The 20,729-nt window shown below is 36.8% G+C and overlaps 1 protein-coding gene across 1 annotated transcript in view; it reads left to right on the forward strand.

The window, feature by feature from the left end:
- The first annotated feature begins 436 nt into the window (after positions 1 to 436).
- Positions 437 to 20,729, forward strand: part of LOC121731214 (ionotropic receptor 40a) — a 48,799-nt gene continuing 28,506 nt past the window's right edge. The window contains exon 1 of the mRNA XM_042120569.1: positions 437 to 905. Within this exon, the coding sequence (XP_041976503.1) occupies positions 437 to 905 (469 nt within the window). The remainder of the gene's footprint in view (positions 906 to 20,729) is intronic.

Consider the following 20,729-nt stretch of genomic DNA (forward strand, 5'->3'; position numbering starts at 1 on the left):
AAAGCAAAAGGTCCATCCATCCATGCCATCCGTCCATCAAAAGACTAATCCCTATACTCCCGAACAAAATGGCCTATGTGAGCGTTTCAATAGGACAGTGGTGGAACGTGCGAGATGTCTACTTTTTGAGGCTGAACTTAATAAAAGTTTCTGGGCAGAGGCAGTTAATACGGCAGTTTACCTAAAGAATAGGTCGCCGGCTTCAGGTCTAGGAGAGATGACACCATTTCAGAAATGGACAGGGATAAAGCCAGATCTCAGTCATGTGAGGGTTTTTGGAAGTCCTGTGATGGTGCATGTGCCTAAGATTAAGAGACAAAAGTGGGATAAAAAAGCCGTGAAATCTATTTTAGTAGGCTATCCTGAAAGTATTAAAGGATATAGATTATATAATCCTGAAACTAAAAAGATTACTACAAGCCGAGATGTGACTATAATGGAAAAGAATGAAAAAGATTGCGAGATGGCTAAGATTGTAGTAGAAGAAAAAAGTGAGGAGCAGGATCAACTCTCAGAAGGAGAAGAAACAACTGAGATAAGTAATACTGTGTTAAGTGGAGATGATCCCACTTATATGAACGACATAATATCTAGCTCAGATTTGACATCGGATGACTCCTACCATACATTATGTGGAGAAGAAAGTGATTTGAGTCCAGGAAAAGAACCCATAACTACGAAGCGTGTCAGAAAACCAGTTGAGAGGTATGGCATATCTAACCTCTGTGTTGTGGACGAGTTAGGGTCTCGCGATGAAGATATCACTTACGAGGAGGCGACAACAGGTCCTGAGAGTGAAATGTGGAAACAGGCAATGAAGGAAGAGTTACAAGCCTTCGAAGAAAACCAAGCCTGGGAAATAGTGTCAGACAAGGAAGCTGATAGAGTGATTAAAGTGCAAGTGGGTATTTAAAAGAAAATTCGAAAGTGATAACAAAGTGAGATATCGGGCTCGTTTATTTTTTTTTTTTTTTTTTATTTATTTATTTAAATCAGGCTACGTAGGCCCATACAATATATACCTTAATGACTAACATACATAAAAATTATATAAACTTAACAACTACACATTATCACGAATTAACGGCGACGTGACGCGCGCTTCATTCCGGAGTCTCCCCCGGAACCTTCGGTAAACCACATCAGTCGGCCAGAATTCCTCCGCTTCAAAGGTCGGGAGAAGATGCGTCGGTACTCTCACCACAAAGGAACTGAAGTTGACCTTGTGGCGAGACTGCAGACGCTCGACCCTCAAGTGGATGGATGTCTTCTTACTGATGTAGTCCACGACATCTTCGACCTCCATGGACCAGTGCAGGCGGGATATGTACAGGGGCGTCGCGGGGACCTCGCTCCGCAGACGCAGCTCAGGTACATATGGCGCGGTGCCGCGATGGTTGCGGGCGGCGGGCTTCTTCTTCCTTCTCTCCACCAGTATGAAGCCCTCCTCATCGCACCTCCTGCTCTCGTCCTTGCCAGGTCGAGAAGACTTAGCCTTGCGGCTCTTCGTAGCCTTGCGGCTCTCCGTAGTCTTGCGACTCTCCGAAGCCTTACGACTCTCATTTTCCCCATTTTTATGCGCCCGCGGGGAAGGCGCGGGGCGACCAGCAACAGTCGCGTAGTTTTGCTGAGTCGCCTGTGGACTCGGCGTCGGCGCAACCGGGAGGGGAGCGCGGGCGGGGACGGCAGCGGCGGCGTTCGTTGACCCGTCCGATAATGCTGACGGGCTAAACGTGATCGCTTGTGCGCCTCGGCGATGAGTTTAGTGTGAAATTAAAATTTAAAATTACCCATCTTGATGTAAGTACAGCTTTTTTAAATGGCTACCTCGATGAAAAAATTTAAATGCAGGTACCACCTAATTTAGAATGTAAAAATAATAGTGTACTTAATTTAAAACGTGCTATTTATGGCCTGAAACAATTTGCTAGGCAATGGAATATGAGGGTTAATGATTGTTTACTAAGCCAGGGCTACGCTAAGTCTAAATTAGAACCTTGTCTATATAGCAAGAAAGTAAATAATGAGCAAATTTTAATAAATTTAGTTTGTTATTATTTTTAGCAATATTCCGCGAAAACAACTTCCACCTTTAAGTAAATGAGTGAGTGTACGCATAGGCATGCGTACAGCACCTCCCTCCTCCCACACTGCCTATGCGTACACTCGCATGCAAGAACTTGCAAACACCACCACCACACAAGCAATAATGTTGGCAAATCCGTGCAAGGCCCCTCACCACCATGCAGGTTGAAAACCTCGACGCGCGTTTCGCCCCAACACCGGAGCATCCTCAGGATGTGGACTCTACGAACAACGTCCGTTAAGTGCCGCCAACGGCCAAAACACCGCCTTTTATACACTATCGAGCCCCGCTACTATCCCCACTACCCCCACTACTCTCACTAGTACCCCCGAACATATTAATAAGCGGTGACGTAGTCAAGCAAGTTTGGTCATTCAACAATGCAAATCTGTTATTTTTCTTTTCTTTTATGATCTCTAATTGTTCCAACACGCTCAGCCGAAAGCCTTTATCGCATTTATGTAAAACTTTATAGGAATGGCCATCGGGCACAGTATGATTACTATCTAAAAGATGTTTAGCAAAATGTGACTTATCAGGATGACCATTTCTATAAGCCGCGATATGTTCTTTATACCGAGTCTCGAAGCTGCGTCCAGTTTGACCCACGTATACACTATCGCATTCAGGACAATCGATCTTATAGACACCGGATTGATATTTTTTATCAATCTGGTCTTTATTATGACACAAATGATGTTTTAAAGTATTATTTGTCCTGAATGCGACATGCATATCGTTGCTTTTCATTATTTTGGATAAGCGTGCAGATACCTCTCCCATGTAGGTCAAACTGGACTTATATCTAACTATCTCTTTATCAATAGGACCTGCGTACAAAAACTTAACCAGTTCTTTCTTGTTTTTATTTTTCAAAATATTATTAATGATTTTTGGACTATATCCGTTGGATATCGCAATTTGGAAAATAATATTAAGCTCATTTTGATAATTATCTTTACTAAGAGGGATTGATAATAATCTATGAACGTAACTATGAAAGGCCGCGAGTTTGTGTTGCCAAGGATGACATGACGATGCATGAATAGTAGTATTAGTATATGTCGGCTTGCGAAAGATTCCAAAACTGTGTTTATTATTAACTCTAGTAATAGATAAATCGAGAAAATGTAGAGTGTTATTATCTTCACATTCTAATTTGAATTTAATTTTAATATGTTTTTTATTTAGTTCTTTTACAAATAAATTTTAATAACTGTATTTGTCGATGATTTCTTTATTTTTTCAAATAGCAATGTATTAACAAATGAATTAAAAAGTATTTTGATGTCAAATTTTAAAACTTAAGATTTAGGACAAATTAAAAGATGCTTAGGTATGAGGGTAAAAGTGTATGAGAATGGATGTATTTCTTTAGATCAGGAGCACTATGTAGAACATATTTTAAATAAATTTAAAATGTCTTACTGTAACCATGTAGATACTCCAATTGAGTGTAATGTAAAGTTAGAAAAATCAAAAATTGTTCAAAAACAATATCCTTATCAGCAGCTGATAGGAAGCCTTATGTACATATCAGTTATTTAAGCCAATTTAATAATTGTTACACATTAGTTCATTGAAAAGCTGCAAAAAGAATTGTCAAATATTTACATAAAACAAAATCTTATGGTCTAATGTTTAAAAATGATAATAAAAATTTAGAAGGTTTTGTGGATGCAGATTGGGCATCAAACACTATTGATAGGAAGTCCTATACAGGTTTCTGTTTTAAATTATCTGGGAGAGTAATATCTTATGGATGCAGAAAGCAACCAACTGTAGCGTTGTCCAGTACAGAGGCCGAATATATGGCATTAAGCGAAGCCTGTAAGGAAGCTATATATTTAAAGAATTTAGTATCAGAAATTGTAAACTGTAATTATACTGTCATTATATACAATGACAACCAGGGTGCTAAAAAATTGACTGAAAACCCTTTGTTTCATAAGAGATCAAAACATATAGATGTACGCCACCATTTTGTCAGGGAAGTAGTTGCTAATAACATTGTAAAGGTTGTACATCTTTCAACTACAGAAATGCCTGCTGACTTGTTGACAAAAGGTCTGAGTAAAATAAAACACAATGAATTTGTTAAAAGGCTAGGCATTGAAAGTATTATTTAGATATTGTTAATTAATTACTTATATTGTTAACATAGAATATTTTTTGTTTTTGTTTCTGGTACATGGAGGCATGTATATATATATATATATATATATATATATATATATATATATATATATATATATATATATATATATATATATATATATATATACATACATATATATATATTAGTAATTAGATTATTTTGATAAGTGGAGATATTGAAATAATATCAAAATATTCTTTCATTTTAGTTACTTTACACTACTTACAGTGTAAAGTAACTAAAATGCACACATTACTGATAATTGTCTGTGAATCGGTTCTGTATTATCTGTGTTCCATGTATCTATGGTCGTAATGACATTGAATAAAATATTGCACTCTTGGTTGCAACAACTAACGCATTTTTATTCCAGTAAAGCCATGGTTTTTTAAATTCAAAAAGGCAAGCAAAACAGTGTGTTCAACAATTTGTCGCATGAGGCTAGGACACTGCTGCACGCCTGTTTTCTTAGCAAAGATTAGGGTCCGAGATAGCTCCTTATGTGAATGCGGCCTAGACGAGGGCACTCTAGATCATATTTTTTTCTCTTGCCCAAGATACCAACCTTCCTTATACGATTTCCTTCCCCCTACTATTCCTCGCCCTATCAATTTTACTTCAGTTCTGTCCTCTGTAAATACTCCCTTAGTTGAAACTTTATGTTCATATTACATTTATACTAACAGTATTAAATTGTAAGGTGTACAGGACTAACCCTAGATTTTTCAACAGTCACCGTACGCGTCTCATCATACCGTAACCTTGTTTCTTCATAAAGCCATCTCATAAAGTAAAGTCTTTGCCAAAACACTCTGATACTGGCAACTCACAAAGGAGCCATTAATAAAAAAGAAGAAGAACAACTAACGCGTGTGTTTTCTTCAGATCTAGACTCTCGCCAGTCGTTTCGGTCGTCCGTCCCACTGGGTTATGAGAGTAAAGGAATAGAGAGTGCTCTTGAGTACTGCGCACACACTTGCGCACTATAAAATTACTCCTGCGTAGCTGGCCTGGTTTCAATGAAACCGGCCACCGTCACCGAAACCGGTGTGGGAGCTATTATTATTATTATTATTTCACTCGGTAATTATAGGTAAATAGGTAATTGACACTCTAGAATAAACTGTCACCAGCAGAATTAAAAGGCCGGCAACGCACCTCCAAATCTTCTATGTTGCGAGTGACCATGGGCGACGGTAGTTGCTTTTCATCAGGTGACCCGTTTGTTTGTTTGCCCCCGTATTTTATATAAAAAAGACACACTTTCGCATTTATAATATTATATTATGGGATAGTAATATGGAATATTTAGACCACATACCCCGTTTTAGTAGTTAACGACTTATTCACGTAACGTTCAGAACATGATAGCTCTTGTCTAGATGTCTAGAGTTATTGTGCTATTAACTTTTAGAATCGCATCATCCCATGATGGAGAATGGTGAATTCTAGTGGTTAGCAGTATTCGACTAGTCCAAATTCATTATATCGATAATACAAGTACCTGGCATTCGTTGTGGATGATGTATACAGTATTTTCAGAGTGAATTAACCAATATAATTCAAATACTAAAGTGCCTGGGACATGAATTTAAATGTCCGTATGCCCAAGCACATGCGACATTCTCGCAAAATAGTTGATCTAGTCCAGAGGAATGAACAGGTCAATATGTCTAGGACCAACTATGTACGGGTTTACTTACGATGTTTGCCTTCACCGTACGAGTGTCCCTAGCATACGGACCACCTGAGATCTGAAAATCTCTCATTACTACCTTTACCCGGGATCGAACCTGCACCTTTTGAGTTCGTACCAAGGGTACTACACCACGGACGCTCTGAAACGATAGTGACTTGTGCCTGTATAATCAGGGAAATAGTTCAAATCAATCGTTTAGCAATCGCATCTGATCGCCGACTTGATTATCTGTTAATTGAGTCACTAATGACTTCGACAAGTCATCATGGTTGAAGTGTGATATCAAGACGACTTGGCGATCAAGTTTTGACTATAGTTACTTAACATTACGATAATATTTACTCAGTTACATGATTAAATAGAAATGTTGTCTTTCTGTATGAAGTATTTTTTTTTATTTATAAATATACAAATATCTCTACATGTTTTAAATGTTGTTCCAGTTTTGGTGTATAAAATTACAAGTGCTATTGACTAAATAAATTCATCGTATCAATTTAAGTCAAAAAAATCTGACTTCAATTCTGTATTATGTCTCTCTTTATGTTATAAGTGATTAACTTTAAAGTTTATTATTCAGTAAATAAAAAGTGGATACCAAAGTGTTCTATTTATGATTTTTACAATTAAATTAAATGTTATGGCAAATAAAATTTAGAGGACCAAAGTTCGTCTTTAAATCTATGAAGCAGCGAGCTATTCTAGTCACTATAAATCCTTTTGAGTTCATAAGAATTTTCTATAAAATGAACCCGTAAGTCCAGGGAAAGTGGTATTTTAAATGTTGAGTGAAATGCCAGGAGATATTTTTAATAGACAAATTATTTATCGCTAGTCATTTAATATTAAAGTACAACCTTCAACAAAATATTCGCAGAAAAGAATTCCTCCGGTTAATTCTTCGAATTATAAAAGGGTCTTTACAAGTACTAAAATTTCGCAAACATCGTATCCGTTAAAATTCTTCAGTTATTATTTTATAGGACGTGATCATCTTAGAACGAAGCTTTCGGTGCGTTGATACATCGGGGATGCTTCAACATTTTTTACATACATTGATGCGTTGCTTAGCCGGACGTTATACATTGATGAAACGACAGACGGGAGTTAAAGTGGGAGAATGAAGTGCTGCACCGTCGCCGTCTAGCATTGTGGTGTCGCGCGTCCATACAACGCAGCTAAATGGCATACAATGCGCTAATTCGTTGCGACAACGCGACGCATTGAAGTATTGTAGCCAAGATTTTCATTGCTAAAGGCCGAGCCACGACACAGCGATGCGGCGTCGTATCGCAAAAACAACCTTTGAAAAGCAATATAGTTTTTTGCGATGTGACGCCGAAACGCAGGGTTGTGGCCTGGCATTTACGTATAAGATCGCCTCACCGTTTTGTGTGATGCCCTTATGCGGTTGTTGTGTAAGCATGACCCTAATTTCGTATCAGCCGTAGGCTACAGGGTGAATTAGAGGGCATTTCTGAGAGCTATCTTTGGACTTTACGAGTTTCTAAATATAGAAATTCCTAATACTCACAGATACTAAACATCAAGAGTTATTGTGCAATATCAACTAGTTGCTTCCGTTTATGGCGATATTATGACTACGTATTACGTACATGAACTATTAGGATATTTGACAGTAAGATTTTTTTGTAATTTTTTTTTTTATTTTTTTATTTTATTTTATTCGGAAAACTTACAGCTTGCAGAAAATACAGTAAGAGTACAATTATAATAGAAAACATAAAGCCAATTATAAAGTTTTCGCAAGTAAAGGTAAGACGTAAAGTATAACATAAGCTATGAGTCAAGTGACTCCACATGAAAAGTATAGGTAAACAAATTAAGAAACAACAGTCAATATCAGTAAGAATATTACAAAACTTAAGAAATAATACACCACAGCACTCACAAAACACAATAACAGGTAATTGAAATTATAACTCAATACAAAGTATGTAACAATTTTCATTTTTTATTTTTAAAATAGGCATTTGATAAAAGCTTACAGATTTCAGATGTTTTTATTTTAAAAATGTCGTCAATATTATTATCTAAATAAAAATTATTAAAACGTGCGCTAGCTCTACAGACAGATGAGTTGCGGCGGTAGAATGTTTTATAGGGTGGGACATGGAACGGTACGTAATTGCGAAAGTATCTTCTGGGGACATTGAAATTGAATTTAAATAATAGATCTGGAGCATCAATAATGTTGTTCATAATTTTACTTAAATAAACCAAATCGGAAATGGCTCTGCGATGATATAAGGGCAGGAAATGAAATTTATTACATCTTGCCTCATAGTTAGGAAGGTTTAGATGGGACTTAAATTGAAGAAACCTTAGGAAGCGTCTCTGGATTGACTCTATTCTATTTTTATAAATGTCATAGGAAGGATTCCAAACCTCCGACCCATACTCAAGGATACTTCGTACATAGGAGCAGTATAATATTTTAATAGCCTTAATAGATTTAAAATTTGAACTAGATCTGATCACAAATCCAAGAGCTTTAGAGGCTTTATTTACTATATAATTTACATGTTCATCAAATAATAATTTTGAGTCCACTATGATTCCGAGATCTTTCATAGAATTTTTAAGTACTATTTCTTTGTTTTTTATTAGATTAGATTTACGGCTGAATGTTATTGCATAACATTTTGATACATTTAGGTCCAGCTTATTCATAATGCAGTAATCACTGAACTTCTCGTAATAGGTGACAGTCTAGGGTTGAGCTGACATTCTTCATTATTTTTTTGTCATTCGCGTACAAAAGAAACTTCGAATAGTGGAAACAAGTGTAGACATCATTGAGGAATATTCCAAATAGCAAAGGTCCCAAAAGTGAACCTTGTGGGACTCCATATGGTACCAATGACCATCTTGACAAGTAGCCATTGATAGCAACAGCTTGTGACCTATTGCTGATGTATGAAGTGAACCATCGGTATAGATTTCCGTGGATTCCCGCGTGAAGTAGCTTTTGGAGAAGAATGGAGTGATCAATGCGATCAAAGGCCTTTGAAAAGTCAGTGAAAATTACATCTACTTGAGCGCTAGAATCCATATTTGAGCTAATATAATCATAAGCAAGTAATAGATTAGATGTTGTGGACGTAGACTTCAGAAAGCCATGTTGCTCAGAGATAAACCAATTTCTTAGTGCTGGGTATATCGCGTTACACAATGCGTTCAAAGATTTTTGCAAAGATACACAGCTTAGATATTGGTCTATAGTTTTTTACACAAGCCTTGTCACCAGCCTTATGCACCGGCGTGATAAATGCAGACTTCCAAATATTTGGAACACAACCTTCACTCAGAGACCGCGAGAACAATATTGACAAGGGAGTTACCAAACCCGTTGCACACTTGACTATATATAGGGGAGGTATGTCATCAGGCCCGGTGCCCTTATTCAAATTTACTGATTTTAAAAGTATACATACATTTTTGGGGTCTACACGAATATCTCCAATTGAATCGTGATTAGATGGTGCTTCAAAATGAAAATTATTACTTGGGGAATCGGAGTTAAGAAAATTTGCCTGGAAATACGAAGCAAAAAGATCACAAGCTTCATCTCCTGAGGTAGCTATCTCTCCATCATAGTTCATCGAGGAGGGAAAAGATGATGAGGTTTTGGAATTATTTTTGATGTATGACCAAAAAACCTTAGGGTTACTAACAAGGGAACTTTCAGTTTCATTTATATATTGCTCATATGCATCTTTCAGAGGTTTATTATTTAGGTGTTCCTGCCAGTTTATTTAGCATAAAGCATTGTTAATTGCATCAAAATTACCTCTTCTGTAATAGTATTTTTCTCTTCTTTTTGTGTCCAAATCACTAACTGAGCTCTGCTCGAGGTAAATACAAAGCGACCGGTGGTGGGGTATGTCCTCAGGTACCAGTGGATCATCACAGGCATGAACAGCAAGGTCACAGTTCGAGAAAATTAAATCCAAAAACCGATTGCTATGATTGCGAACCTGACAGCGTTGCGAAAGGTTACATTGAGCAAGGGTATCAATAAAATTAATATGGCTCCTAGTGAGTGATGAACCGCTTGATGTGAAATGAGTTCCCTGAGGATGCCACTCAATAAACGGGAGGTTGAAATCTCCTAATACGATGAAGTTATCATTAGGACATGAGTTGACTATATCAAACAAATTATTTGCTTTACATTCATAAAATGATGGTTCTTTATGTGATTTACATAAGTTTTAAAAAATTAATAACAATTAATATATACAAAAACACAAAAATGTATGGCTTTTTGTTTTTCGCGCCACTTTTTTGAAAACGGTTCGGATTGGCTATAGTCATGCTGACGTCGACATAGTCGCGTAATGTTCACACAACAGATTAAAATATATAATATTGGTTGTATTCGTTTCGTTATTCAACGCAATGCACAAGCGTAAAGTTGAAAATTAGTATCAGTGCCAAAGTCATGTGCCAAAATGTGACAGAAATTGATGATAATTTCTATTATTGCGCATACGCGAAAGCTGCACATGCGCAGTTGAAAATTATTGCGCATACGCGAAAACTGCACATGCGCAGTTGAAAAATGAAACGAATAGGTACGACTATCGGTTTACACGAAAGTGACGTCACATACAAAGCGCGCCGCCATATTGCTGAAAAAAGTGTTTCGGCGGCTTATTTGAATTTTGAATTTTTATTTACATGTTTCTTACGAAATACGTAATTTAAATACAAAAATTACTTTTGGTAAACTTGAATCGCAACCAAGTAATTCAAGATAAAAATTAAAATCTGTCAAATACCCTATTTAGATGTATAATTGTATATATAACTATATACACTCCTGACTTGAAGTAATATCTTACTTTATACCCCGAATTCCAAAGAATCAGGAGCTAGTTAGCTGGTTTAGGGCCGCGTATGACTTTTGCAAAATATACAACTATCGTCTCGCAACGGTCCTTAATAAAATATTTTCTCTTAACATAGCGTAAGTTCGCTCTACGCGCGTAGAGCACGCTAGTCTTTGGATATTTCGATTAATAATCCACGCTCATTAGACACAATTGTTTGCGTATGTAAGATATGTTATTAGCTTTATAATATTATCTACCCCCTGAGTTGGCAAAGACAAATATTGTTATGGCTCTTAATAAAGAAGCAACGTACTTATCATTCCCTCGCAATGTTAGTGGGGGCGCCTATGTAAACAACGCTAACTGATGCCTATAGCTACGGTGCAGATGGGGAATTGGTTTTCAGGAAAGTGTCTAGGTGGTTATGGCCGACAGAATAATATAATATAACTAGCTGTTCCGGCAAACGTTGTTTTGCCATATTTCTCCCGTATTATTTTATTGAAGTGACTAAATAAGTATGTCACAATGGCAACGTCCATCGCTATCCCGTCGCACAAACAATGGTCGCCGTCAGTCTCGAGTTGTAATAATTTAATATTATTTATTCAACAATTGCACTTTTCAATATAAAAAGTAGATGTTGTCCGATTCTTAACCCTAGCCGATATGATCGCTAAGATTCACGAAAATCGGTCGAGCCGTTTCAGAGGAGTTCAATTACGCACGTCGTGACACGAGAATTATATATATTAGATAATAGCTCCCACACCGGTGTCGGCGACGGTGGCCGGCTTCATTGAAATCAGGCCAGTTACGCAGGAGTAATTTTATAGTGCCCAAGTGTGTGCGCAGTACACTAGAGCACTCTCTATTCCTTGACTCTCATAATATAGCCCAGTGGGACGGAAGACCGACACGAATGGCGAGAGATCAGGCGCAGGACCGACTTTTTACATGCACATCCGACATAATATGGATCATATTGCTTATCAGACAATCAGGTGATCAGCCTGCAGTGTCCTAGCCTTAGTCACAACATGTTTCCAACGCGAGAAGCGAACCCAAGACTTCCGATTTCCGATCCGACTCTAAACCACTGGACCACGGCACGCCTCCGTGCAAATTACCAACCATGCTACAGAGTAAATTTAAAAAAATCTTGAGAGGTGTCAAGGGACACCCGAATGGAACGAAGTTTTTTCTTATGTTCAAAAAACCTGTATACATATTATACATATACACTCAAAAAAAAATATTTAAAAAATGCCATCTATTGACGCCCAAGAATACTAACAACGCGTCGCTGTTTATTCTCAAAAACGCCATCTAGTTGACGCACAGGAATACTATCAACGCCCTCTGACCCTACCATGCAGGTACTAATAAAAAAGTGTCGAGGTCAAATATCGTTCTATCTAGCCTCCTTTACGCTGAATACGCGATAAGGAACTTCATTCCAATAGGAACAATTAACTCTCTTGTAATGTAGCACGTCTTGTGACACAACTGTTTGCTTCCTATTATACACCCAAACACATAAACAACACAGCTGTGCAATCATTGTTGCAATTAGGGTTATCTATCACTAGATGACGCCCGCAACTCCGTTGCGTCAAAATTCGTTTATCGCATGGGAACCGTTTCCGGGGATAAAAATTATCACATTATTGCGTTCGTTCCCGGGACTCAAAGTATCTTTAATATTTTAATTTCAGAAAAATTGATTCAGCTGTTTGGGTGTGAAGAGGTAACAGACAGACAGAAAGATAGACTGACACACTTTCACATAATATTTAATATTAGTATAGAAGTATGGATTGAACCAACGTGAAGCCATTCAGGGAATAAAATAATGAAAATCGCCACACTATAGATTTAATGTCAATTTTAAAGCCCGCAAACACAAGCGGAATATAAAAATTCCGATATTTTTGACTAGATTATTGCCTATGACAGATCCCATTAAATTATATGTGGCTTCGGTCTGAAATTTAGTTCGTTCACTGGAGCTAGGCTCGGAATAATAAAATAGATTTTCCATATCCGTCGGCACGTGAATGTTAAAATAAATTCAAAAATGTAAAAACCAATATTGAAAGATATCGACGTAAATACTTGAAATCGTTGAAGTAGCTACTAGATTTGTCTTTAATTTTTAAGTAAAATAGGTTTATTTTCTAAGTTTGTGTATCTAACTGCCACACATAGAGACGAATAATAATTACATAACTGTAATTAAATAAAGATTTATATAAGCTCCTTTAAGAATGTCTATCAAACTCTTCATTAAATTAAATTAAAATTATCATTTTATGTCTCTAAGTGCAACGGTAAAGTTCAAAGTAATGTCTATAATATAACTCAAAGGTGACTGACTGACTCACTGACTGACTGACATAGTGATCTATCAACGCTCAGCTCAAACCACTGGACGGATCGGGATGAAGTTTTGCATGAAGATATTATGTCGTAGGCATAACCTAAGAAAGGATTTTGATCAATTCTACCCCCAAGGGGTTAAAACATTGGATGAAAATTTGTATGAAACTTTGTCAATTTTAAACCGATTGGGCTAAGACTTTACACGCATAAATCTACTATGACGTAGGCGTCCCGTAAGAAAGAATTTTGATAAATTCCACCCCTAAGGGGATAAAATAGGGGATGAAAGACTGTATATAATAATACTTCTTAACGCAAGCGAAGTCACGGGCAAAAGCTAGTATTATGCTTAGTACTCACATACGGTTTTGCTCGATCGAGCAATAAGGTCGAGCAAAACCCGCGGCTCGGGCTTTCGTCCACACATTCAGCATTGCTCGATAGTTTTAAGTACTCACATAATATACGGTTTTGCTCGATAGTTTTACTCCAAATCGAGCAATAACCACCGTGTGGATCGCAAAACTCGAAGGCTCGCTTCGAGCCGCCTCGATGGAATTAAATATGTCAAATATGTCATGTCCTTTGATTCGGAGTAAAACTATAGAGCAAAACTGTATGTAAGCACTTAGCATTAGTATAGATTTTTGCACCTAGATTAAAAAGCTAAATATGTCGACATGTTCGAACATTTAAAAGTCTGTCGCTGACAAAACAAGTCCCCGCAATACTAGCCCAGCTCTAATGACAAAATTCCTTCCCACCCGCTGACACGGTACAAACGTTGCGGCGTTAGAACCAGATTATTCCAGAAATCATGCATATCTAAAGTTTTTATTCTTTGTAATTTAAGTGTATATTAAATAATTAGGAATTACAGTCGCACTTAAAGAGATTCAATGATTAGTTAACTTCGATTTAATGAAAATATTGACGTGACCTAAATGTTTTTTTTTTGTCAAACTCTTCGTTTGATAGTGTAAACATAAATGTCCCTGAATGGCCTAAAACGTTAATTAATGCATAAATATTATTTCTTTAAAATTAAAGTCGCTCAAAAAATAAAGCATTATTTTGCTGATTTTTTAGTTACTTAAAATCATTATCACATTTAAGTGTGCGTGCATTTATTGGGAAGCACAATGACAAAGATGATTTACTATATTATCATTTATACTGTCGTTTGCAGCTTACAAAGTATTTAACTTATCCTTTATTCTTGTACCATACGACAATGTTTTTGTGGATGCCTCCAGCAATCGCCCAGACTACGGTAAGATTTTAATATCCCATTTAAACTTAAACATTGCTCAGAACAATGTTTTTAATAAGCTGGGATTCTTTCGAGATGTGACTAAAAATTATAATATCATTTTCTCTATTAATATAATATTTTATATTTCAGTTTAAATATTTCTGAGAATGTACACAATATAGTAGACCGTATTTTTTTGCGTAAATTGATGCATTTATAGTGTATTATTGCGAAATAAAATTATACCGTAAGTTGTTAATAGCATCTACTGCTATATTATCAAATTGCATCAAAATCTGTTTAGTTTTTATGTGAAAAAGTAACAAACGTTGATAACAAACTTTATACATTCCTCAATTTATAATGAGTATAAAAACTAAAAATGACATACAGGTACATTTTCATTGTACAAAAATAACACAGAAAACAAGTAAACAATAACCTGCTTCTTTGGCTCAAATGTGAGATTATTTTATATAATAGAAGCAACCTTTTGTGTCTTGTGAAATTTGACCCGTTTTAAAGATAAAGTGTTGAAAGGGGATCTTCTAAGTTGAGTTTCTAACGTCACCTCATCACATATTCTCATGGTTGAGCACAACAATACAGAGACAAACGAAAATAGACTCTAGCAGCAAACACTTAAGGTACATAAATATAGATGTTTGCGCGTGGTACAAAATGTAAGCTTAAGCAAAAACAGGACAAAACTAGATCCATTCTAAGCTTGGTTTGTAAGATTTTCTGTCAAGAGTTTTCAATAACGCTTTTGTCTGGCTAACGTTCAACTGTTAATCAGTCAACAAAACTTCTGAACTGATAAACTCTAATCAAAAAGCTTCAGAAACAAGGCATTATTTACCTATGTAGGAACACGCTGTATAGTTCGAGTAGTAGTGTAGATCGAAACAATAGATAGCCAATAAGAAGCTACTCTTAAAAATATGTTATCGGTCACGCCCAAACCGCTGCACCGATTTTACTGAAATATGGTATGGAGATACTTTGGGTCCCAGGAAATATACGATTCCCACGTGATAAACGACTTAGCGCAACGGACTTGAAGGTGTCCGCTAGTAATGTAATAAATGAACATATTTAGATATGTAGCGAAATACTAACAATATAACCGCTTGTGACTTACACCACGCATGTGTGAGAACCGCTGAGCCTCTGGGATTTCGGCCTGGTATTTCCCGCCCCCACTCGGGAACAGAACAACAGGTAATGGAATTCGCTGCAACTCGTGGTAGCCATCGTCTGGCTCCGATCACCCAAAATTCAACCTCATTACCGATTTTATTTTGTTAATTGCGGCAAAGGTAGAAGGGTAGTGACTTTAACAGTATTTTTAACCGACTTAAAAAAGGAGGTTATCAATTCGACGCCAATGTATGTAATATTTCCAGAACTGCCCAGTTTTCGTATAATATGTCAGTCTATATCAGCGTCTGAACAAATGTGCCAAATTTCAAAAGTGTATGTACGTATGTATCTCTGGAACTACTAGTCTGATTTCAGTAATTCTTTTTTTATTGTATTAAATACTGTTTAACTTAGGGAATAGAGCAAATTTCATCAAAATCTGTGCAGTAGTTTTGGAGATAGAGAGTTTTATTTCTCAATTACGTACAATTTTGAAGTCGATTTTATCTTCATAAAATACAGTTTTCGTATAATATGTTAGTCTATATCAGCGTCTGAACAAATGTGCCAAATTTCAAAAGTGTATGTATGTATGTATCTCTGGAACTACTAGTTTGATTTCAGTAATTCTTTTTTTGTTGTATTAAATACTGTTTAACATAGGGAATAGAGCAAGCTTCATCAAAATCTGTTCAGTAGTTTTGGAGATACAGAGTTTTATTTCTCAATTACGTACAATTTTGAAGTCGATTTTATCTTTATAAAATACAGTTTTACACTACACAACAGTACACTTCCATACTAATGTTATAAATGCACTTTACTTTATCAGAAAGTGGTGAAACAGGTCCTTAGTTCAGTATTTATGGGGAGACTGGAGTCTCAAACTAAGCAGTGTCCTGCTTGTATTTTAAGACACCAGGCCTCCATCCCTAGTATAATATGAGTACATAATATTAGTATTCAATATAAATAATTCTTTATAGCTTAATTATAATTGATTTAAAATTTTTACATTAATTTGATTTTAAATTAGAAATCTTAGTAGGTAGTAATTTATGTATAACAATTAAATTTTATTAGTAGCAAGCATGCGTCTATTTGTGTGTGTGTGTGTGTCAGATTTTCAGTTTTATTATACAGATATTTAAAATTTTATTTGTTTGATTATACAGCGTTTTACCCAAATAAGAGAAGAATATGTGAGCAAAAGATGTCCAGGTTATTTCGGGGTTAAACATTTTGTATTGTCTTCTAGTAGCCGGTGGAGTGTTATAACATACAAGGGAGTAGTATGGTCAGTAATTTGTGGGCATCAAGTCAACATACAGTATTCACATAAAACACGGATGGGATCGTCATATTTCAGGTCGTTTTGATTCGCCGGCTAGAGGTGCGCAGTCACCGTGAATTATTTACCGCTGCTGACTAAAGGCCCCTGCACGATAACAGCCTTTGTTTTATTGGTGTACCGATTTCTGTACTGACACTGGCTTGCTGTACTGATATTGATGTACCTATTTCTGTATGCTGTGACAGTGGGTATTGATGTACTGATTTCGGTATACTATGACACTAGCTTGGTGCACCGATTTCTGTACACCGTCTGGATATCGATATACCATCGAGGAAATTGATTCCTACGCAGTTGGTCGGCTTTAAATGTCGATAATTGGTTGACTTAATGCCACCAAATTACTTATATTAGGTCCATCATCTGCCTAGGAATCAATTTCTCTGAATATACCTATTCCTGTATACTGTGACCAGCGTTGTCAGATGTCCCGATTTTGGCGGGGCGTCCCGATTTTTTAATCAAAATTAAATGTCCCGCGCGGGACAGCCTCAGTCCCGCTTTTCGGGAAAAGCCCAAACGTACGTGCAGCGTGCTGAGAATGAAAGGTGCGTAATGAAGATAAGTGTGTGGGAGATAGAGGGCAGGATTTTCTATGGCTACTTTTGCTATCAATTGTCACGTTAAGGTAATTTTAAGTCACATACAAAGATAAAATTCGAAAACTTATGATTTTAAACGTTTTTTTACTATGTCCTGCTTTTGACGGAAGAATCCCGCTATTATCACTGAAAAAGTTCCAAAGTCCCGACATGGCACAAAAAAATCTGGCAACGCTGAGTCTGTGGCGTTGGTTATTGATGTACTGATTTCAGTATACTATGACACTGGCTTGGTGTACCGTATTTGTATATTATGTGACACTGCAGGCTATCATAATATTATCATATCAAAACATGATAATCACTACAAATTGTAGAACATGACATTTTCAGATAATTGAACTGTTTTATGTTCGGTGATATTTATTCCTAGCATCGGTACATACCGCGACGTTACGAAGCAATGCGATACTTTTTAAATGAGCCACTTAACATTTTAATACCCACCTAACACCGCTGGTATCAAGCCTATCAATTCCGTGTGCATATTTTTGTACACAAAAATATGCACACGGAATGTATTTTTTTAATGTATTTTAGTAAACCATTAAAAAGTGAACTGCACTTTTCAAAACATGTTAACACCTTATGTTAACATGTAATGTACTACTTTAATGCAAATATAATAATGATTGACTGATTTTACTGCATGGTCTCGTTGCGATATAGTCTGACCCAAAGACAAACAGCGCTCATCGTATTAGAGTAAAAAGTTAATGTGACAAGTATATTCCTGAGGTCCACAATATTACACCATATGCTTCTAGTAAAATACCTTAATCAAACTTTATTGTATTAAGCATATTTTATCGTTCCTAGCTAATCCAGTCCGGCTCAAATTATTAGGCTGTGTAATTTTATACAATTTCAATTAAATACAATACAAATAGTTCACGAATGCGTATTGCATTGTTATATGCATTTCGTATATAACAATACAATACGCCGATATATAGGTACAGCTACCTGGAATACGAACGTATTGAATACAACGACGCTAATTAAATTTTTCAATACGACACGTTTTAATTTATGAAATTCATTGAACAAATATTTCACAACAGTCTATAGCGGACCAAATAGCATACATGATTCAATCGCGCTATCGTAGTTCCATGACATCGGTACAAGTTTTATCTAATACGAGCTTTTGCCCGCGGCTTCGCTCGCGTTAAGAAGTATTATTATTTAACTTTCATCCCCTATTTGAACCCCTTGAGGTAGGAATTTATCAAAATCCTTTCTTAGCGGATGCCTACGTCATAACATCTACCTGCATGCCAAATTTCAGCCAGATCCATCCAGTGGTTTGAGCTGTGCGTTGATAGATCACTATGTCAATCAGTCAGTCAGTCACCTTTGAGTTTTATATATATAGATATAAAAATAAGTCGGATTTTCCTTCCTGACGCTATAACTCCAGAACACACGAACCGATTTCCGCGGTTTTACATTTATTGGAAAGGTCTCGGGCTCCGTGATGTTTATCAAAAAAAATCAGAAAAAACTTCAAGAGAAAAGCAGGAAAACAGGGAAAATTATTTTATGGCAAAACAACATTTGCCGGGACAGCTAGTGACGTATGAAATAGCTTCGGTCTAGTTCACAGTCTCTATCGAAAGAACTTCATTTGAAGCTTGTCATTGTGTGCTAACAAATTTATGAATCATAAACAGATAGTGAACGGTCTCATAAAGTTAATATTATATCTAGCGCAATAGAGCAACAATCTCGAGCTGTCAAACGAAACCAAAATTGGTTTTCGTCTGTGTGTAAAAATTTGTTTACGTATACACAAGCATCTTTCTAAGAGATTAAATTGTTAGCGAGCCGATAAGTGCCGACTGGACGTCCATCAGATAAAGAAATTGGTTCTGCTGTCATGTATCACACATCTCTTTTTACCACACAGTGTTACTGATAGTGACATCTCGCTTGCTCAGGCCTTTGTTTCTCTATTCCACTAGGTATATTAATTTTATGGAACGGTCTATATAATTTAGTGGGGTTACGTCAAGCCTAGCTGACTGTTCACGACTTACACTAAATTCACATAGCCCGACGAATTTACGTAGGTCCCTTGTCTGCCAACGAACCAGTTTCTTTCATGGTCTATCATTGAACGTGGCAGAGCCATGCTTCGACACGAATGGGCCGGCTCGACTGGAGAAATACCACGGGCTCACAGAAAACCGGCGTGAAACAGTGTTTGCGCTGTGTTCCGCCGAGTGAGTGAGTTTACCGGAGGCCCAATCCCCTTTTCCCTTCCCTACCCTCTGCTATTTCCTTCCCTACCCTCCACTATTCCTTTCCCTACCCTCCCCTATTACTTTATTCCCTACAGCTCTTCTGATGGTGCTAGTGTCCATGGGCGACGGAAGTTGCTTTCCATCAGGTGACCCGTTTGCTCGTTTGCCCCTTTATTTTATAAAAAAACACTCATTTGACATAACCAAACAACTTATGTCTGCCATCTGCCTCATGTATGGATTAATAGTACCAACAACTCCCACCCCTTTAAATTAGTATAATTACTAACCCCCAGTGTAAACAGCCCTTATAATAAGGTGGTTCGAGTGGGGGGTAACATGGTAAAGCTTTTAAACCATCATTCATAGACCCTTCCGATGGAAAGTGGCCACTTAACTCGTCAAATGTCAATCCGTGGCCCAAGGATACGATATACTTGGCCGCATTGCAAAGAATATTTAAGAGTGTAGAGCAAACAGTGCAAACGTTCTGGAAAATTACGCTAATAATAATAATAATATCTATGGATGCTTCACACCACGTCAGTCTGGCCCCGTGCTAAGTACCTGAAGAACTTGTGTTACGAATACCAATATATTTAACACTTTTATACTATACATATTATTTTAATTTTTTTATTATATGATACACATCCATGACCCAGGAACTTAAAAAACTTTTTGTTCCGTCGGCGGGATTCGAACCCGCCACCCCCGACTTGAGCTACCATCAGCCCACCAACTGAGCCACAGAGGTCATCCGTATAATGAAATACGCTCAGAGAGGTATATAATATAAATGTACCACATTTTTACTTACTTACTTTACTTACATACTTAGTTTAAGCTATCATATTATTTTCCACTTTTTTGGTAAAAGGTAGCCCCGTGCGAGTTTCTTACGCCGGTTCTTCTCGCCGGGCTAGTTCCCGA

Source organism: Aricia agestis, chromosome 10 (genome assembly GCF_905147365.1).
Source record: "Aricia agestis chromosome 10, ilAriAges1.1, whole genome shotgun sequence".
Classification (NCBI taxonomy): domain Eukaryota; kingdom Metazoa; phylum Arthropoda; class Insecta; order Lepidoptera; family Lycaenidae; genus Aricia; species Aricia agestis.